Raw genomic sequence first — 4,759 nt, 5'->3', positions numbered from 1 at the left:
GTCTATGCTTGAAATCCTTCTAAACCATATTTCAAAATGAGTAGTACAAAGTTTGCACTGAAGTTCCATCTCAGACATTCTGAACTTGAGTTCCAAGATGCTACTGTGCATATAAGAAAAATCTTAACTGAGAGTTTGGATGAAGTTTAAGGCAGAAGGTTTTTGGTCTGAACTTTAGACCCATATGTTTTCTAATGCAAATCTAAACCACAGGAGCACTGGTGGTGCAATTAGTCCTCTGTGTGTAATAATGTTGATGCTAAATTTCCCAAGACTTTCCGCATAAGCAGTTTACATTACATATTTCTGCGATGGAGAATTTAGCCAGCATGCTGTAAAAAATTAAATGTTGGCTGCTGAGATGAACACAAAACCTTATAGGCTAAACTAATTTACAATCAAGCTGTAGCCTGCAAGAGAAATCTCAAGAGACTCCCTGGTTAGGAACAAAACAGAAGTCTTAAATCAGCACAATGAGTTTTATTTCTGATGTCGGCAGTTAAAACTAATTTGGTTCAAATCTTGCCATCATGGAGGCTCTGAACAGAGTCAGTCCTGGCATCAGGGAAGGATGTGTGGTTATGAGTACGTTGAGGGTACAATCATATCTCCATACATACAGTCTTCCTCCAGAGCAAGGTTGTACTTGCTTCCACTTCCTCCTTTGTAGGCACTCGTCACAATCCTGAGCCAGCCTCGCTCGCCCTAGAGAGAAAATAATCAGGGTCATGAGGATAATCAAGAAGAACCTCCTGCACTTCAGTCTAAAATCACATTTTTATTCATCAAGTGCAAAAATCAAGTACAAGACATTACACTCAGGGTAGGAGGCTCAAATTGTTTATTCTAGGCATCAAGTGTGGATCACTTATTTGTCATCAACTGAGAAGTGAATGGTACAAATTCAGTTATGCTAATGTTGGTGATTAACTTCCTGGCTAATGTAACTGTTAGCTAGGAAGTTGTTAAATGCCAACATTACTGTTTGATAGGTGTGCTTTCCTAACCAATGTCAACTTAAGCTAGGAAGTGGTTGAATGCTAGTGTTGGCTGTCGTCTAACCACAGTAACTAATGGGTCATTAACTGTTTGATATGATACTACAGAGGCCCATTCTCATCATCAACAGTCCTGATAAAGATGTGCACAAACAACAATCAGATTCCCTTTGCAAGAAATTATTTGCAAACCTTAAAACATGCAAATTCAGCTTCTCACAGTTAATGAAGTCACCATCACTCACCCATGGCTCTCCCCAGGAGTTGCGCACAATCCAGTACTCTGTGCCGTTTTCGACTCCCCATCCTGCGACTGACACGATGTGGTTGATCTCAGGAGACTCAAAGTACTCGGAGTACAGACCCCCGTCGTACATGTCAAGTTTGTCAGTGGCCATTATTCCACAGCTGAAGGGAGATAAGAGTCAATTCATTTCAACCAGCAATTACAATTAATGCAAAATCAATCCAAGAACACTTCAAGTGCTAAGATTATATAATTATTTATATGAAAGGAAACATTTAAAATGTATAAAACCTGATTGGCCCGCCTGTGAAGATTTCTGCCATCATAGCATCACGTCCATTAATGGCTCCAAAGTCAGCCACTCTCCACAGAGTGTAGTTCTGCACAATGTTGCAAATCCCAAAAGTGGTGCAAGTCCCACAGGCATTGAAAGGTTTGCATTCTAGAGAGAAAAAAGGAACATTTTATTTGAAAAAGTCTCATAAGATGGAATCTGAATGTATCAAACAGAGCACAGCTTCTCACTTTGGTCAATCGCCTGGTAGTTGTTGCAGGTCTCATCAGGGACGCCATGTTTGTGGGCATACTCCCACACTCCCCCGTGGTCTCCTCCGTTACAGGTGCCGGACTCAGCGCAGTCGACCACATGTTGGACAGACAGATAAGCAGATGGCCACGCTCCTTCCCTTTTAATGTTGATACGATCTGCACAATGTGGAGAGGAAAAAATAGCTCCATAAAAATGTTTGTTTCTGAAAAAGCTGGGCTGAAATCTCAAGTGATTTGATATCATGGAGGATCCCATCTGTTATTTTGTTCCAAGATTTAATTTGTATGCTATTCTTGGGCATAGTTACATTTCCCTCCAGCTTGTTGGTGCCCAACAGTCAATATATGATGGAGATGGTGCAGCAGAGCAATGAGTTCAATGGAAACAATGCAGGGTCTGGTCAAGGCATGCTGGAAACTGAGCTTTAGCCATGATCATGTTGAATTAATACCATATTTTATTTCAAATGTTCCAATAACCAGAACTAAACAGATTCTTAGCTTCATGAAAATCAAGTTTAAAAAAAATATGGTTAATGTTATTTTCCAAGCAATGCTGTCGCTTGCTTCGAGTCATTGTCCAAGATAAACCGTGAACCTGGCTAATTCGTTGTGTTGCACACAGTAGGAGGAGTCAGTGGAGGCTCGACTGGTTTGGAGTCATTTTTTTACTGTTTGGCATGTTATTGTTTTTTATAATCCAGCTTTAACTGTTCAATATTTCGTTTCGAGACACTTAAAGAACACCAGAATAAAGTTGTTAGTGTTTTTACACTCTGCAATGGCTTTGGAGTGCATGATTGTTCTAGATACAACAGGGAGACAAAGCCAGGAACACCAGCAAGTATTTTGTCAGCTACAAAGGATTGTATAAAAAAAGTTTGATGAGAGTAGTCTTGTACAAATCAGAAATCAGATACATTAAAGTTCCAGGCATCAGGCACAATCAATCCAAACCAATCCTTGCAAACTCAAAGCTGTAATTGTTATCTTACTGTTGCTTTACAGCAATATAAAGAGAGTCAAAATTACCCACCATTCCTTCAAGCCTTAAATTTTGGCTTCAAAGTTTCTACCCAACAATTTAACCAAAAGGTGAGTGATCAACACGACAGAGATACAGACTGGGTTATCTGAATACCTCTAAGAGTTTTATCAAACAGTCCTTTTGGTTGCTTCCAGCATGTTCTTTTGACTACCCACAGTAACACTAATTTTTTAAATGTGGGGTTACATTTTAGAAACAAAGTTATAATCTCATTAGCTGAGAAAAATCTAACCTGCCATGGCACTGGTGCTACCGTGAGCCCAGCAGGAGCCACAGTACTGAGGGATGTGCTGGTTGCGAGTGGTGCTGACATAGTTCACGCCGTTGACATTCCTCCAGTCCCAGGACTTTGGCAGCTGAGCGAGGTTCAGGAGTTCATGAGGACGAGCTGCAGTTCTATGAAAGACAAAACACTTTAGTTCTCAGTCATTTTACAAACACAAAGAGAGTGGAAGGGCAGCAGGTTCACAGGAAAGCTGACTCTCGGTAGGTCTCTAATACACACCTCAGGAGAAGCCAAAATCACAGCAGGTAAGATCACAAATCAGGGGAGACTGAGGAATGTGGTCAAGATTAATTCCTGTTAACTACTGAATGAGGGCTTCAAATTCAGTCAGACATGTGACAAAGATAGTTAATGCCAAGAGTGACCAAGGCCCCAGGCAAGCTCAGACCAAAATAAGCACTTAATGACAATTTAATATCCATGACTACATATTTGGTTCTGGAGATAAGAGAATAAAACATTTAGAGCAGATCTCTCTTCAAAGCTGAGTTTTCTTTACTGATTGAATGGATTAAATCAGTACCAGATTGTTTCATAACAATGTCTACCTGCTGCGAAATATGGAGCTTATTTAAGAAAAAAAAAAAGCTACAGAAAATAAATCTCCAAAGAGGGAACTCATCAGACAACTCACTTTACACCAAAGTCATGTTTCCTGGGCACCGGATGGTAACAACTTGCCCTCCCTCTAAAGTAATGTTTTGCAGACACAGCAGGCATCATGAGCATGAAAATAAAAATGACAAACTGAGCCATGGTGAATCAAGGTGCACTGAGCAACAGATAGCAGGCTGCTGTGCTGTGCTGTGGCATAAAAACAAGAGACAGAGGCAGCACACCTGCTGTGAGTCACCAAACTAATCAGGCTTTATTGATCTCACCTGGGATTAGCTCTGACTCAGTGCAGATCAGAGAGGCTTTAGCAAATGAAACAGGCAGACAATTTCCATCAGTGTCAGAGCAGCCAGGAAGCACATGTTGGCAAATCATGCCATGTTATACCATACCAGACCATACTAGACCATGCCACCGAACTACAAACTTAGTATTTAACTGTAGTCATTTATTTTATTGTCACCTAAACTCTGTATAAATTTACTCTTATATATATATAATTGTTCCCACTGAGTTCAAGCTTTAAGAGTTGATGTTTTAAGCTGAAAGACTAACATTTATGATTACTGTGATTCAGGAGCAATAATCTTTATTTATAAAGTACTTTTCAAAACAGGGGTACAAAGTTCTTTACAAATAAGAGAAAAACTAAAAGACAATATAAGAGAAATGTGAGGAGGATAAATAAAAGGAAATAAATCAATATTGGAAGAATAAAAACATCAAAAGATAAAATATTAAAACAATAAAACAAATCAGAAATATAACCTTTAAAAATATAAAATAAAATGATAAAATACTGCCAGTGATACTGCCTGAAAAATAATAAAAACCTCTTGATTAAAACATACTCAGGTGACATCTCCTGTAAAAGCACATCGATAAAAATGTGTTTTTAAAAGAGATTTAAAAGAGGATAAAGAAGTTGCCAATCTGGTCTTCTCAGGGAGGTTTTTCCAAAAAGAGAAGGCCCGGTCACCTTTGGTCCTCAGCCTCAACTGTGGGACGACGAGCAG

At 39.4% G+C, this 4,759-nt stretch overlaps 1 protein-coding gene across 1 annotated transcript; it reads right to left on the bottom strand.

Moving 5' to 3' along the window:
* Positions 1-464: 464 nt before the first annotated feature.
* On the bottom strand, positions 465-3,952 carry LOC117817372 (cathepsin Z-like). The gene is made up of 6 exons (XM_034690055.1): positions 3,763-3,952; positions 3,075-3,238; positions 1,771-1,950; positions 1,537-1,687; positions 1,244-1,406; positions 465-705 (listed from the first exon to the last, which is right to left on the bottom strand). The coding sequence occupies exons 1-6, from the start codon at positions 3,882-3,884 to the stop codon at positions 580-582; spliced, it is 906 nt and encodes a 301-aa protein (XP_034545946.1). The 5' UTR covers positions 3,885-3,952; the 3' UTR covers positions 465-579.
* Positions 3,953-4,759: the final 807 nt, after the last annotated feature.

This window comes from Notolabrus celidotus, chromosome 8 (assembly GCF_009762535.1).
Source record: "Notolabrus celidotus isolate fNotCel1 chromosome 8, fNotCel1.pri, whole genome shotgun sequence".
Taxonomy (NCBI): domain Eukaryota; kingdom Metazoa; phylum Chordata; class Actinopteri; order Labriformes; family Labridae; genus Notolabrus; species Notolabrus celidotus.
The sequence above is the reverse complement of the archived record's forward strand: the minus strand, read 5'-3'. Positions and strand labels throughout refer to the sequence as shown.

What these genes read in the sequence shown, in the direction of transcription:
- LOC117817372 (XM_034690055.1), bottom strand. Translation starts at nt 3,884, where the DNA reads ATGGCTCAGTTTGTCATTTTTATTTTCATGCTCATGATGCCTGCTGTG. An exon ending in AAACATGACTTTGGTGTAAA is followed by an intron (nt 3,239 to 3,762) that starts GTGAGTTGTCTG and finishes TGTCTTTCATAG; the next exon opens with AACTGCAGCTCGTCCTCATG. An exon ending in TAGCACCAGTGCCATGGCAG is followed by an intron (nt 1,951 to 3,074) that starts GTTAGATTTTTC and finishes CACATTGTGCAG; the next exon opens with ATCGTATCAACATTAAAAGG.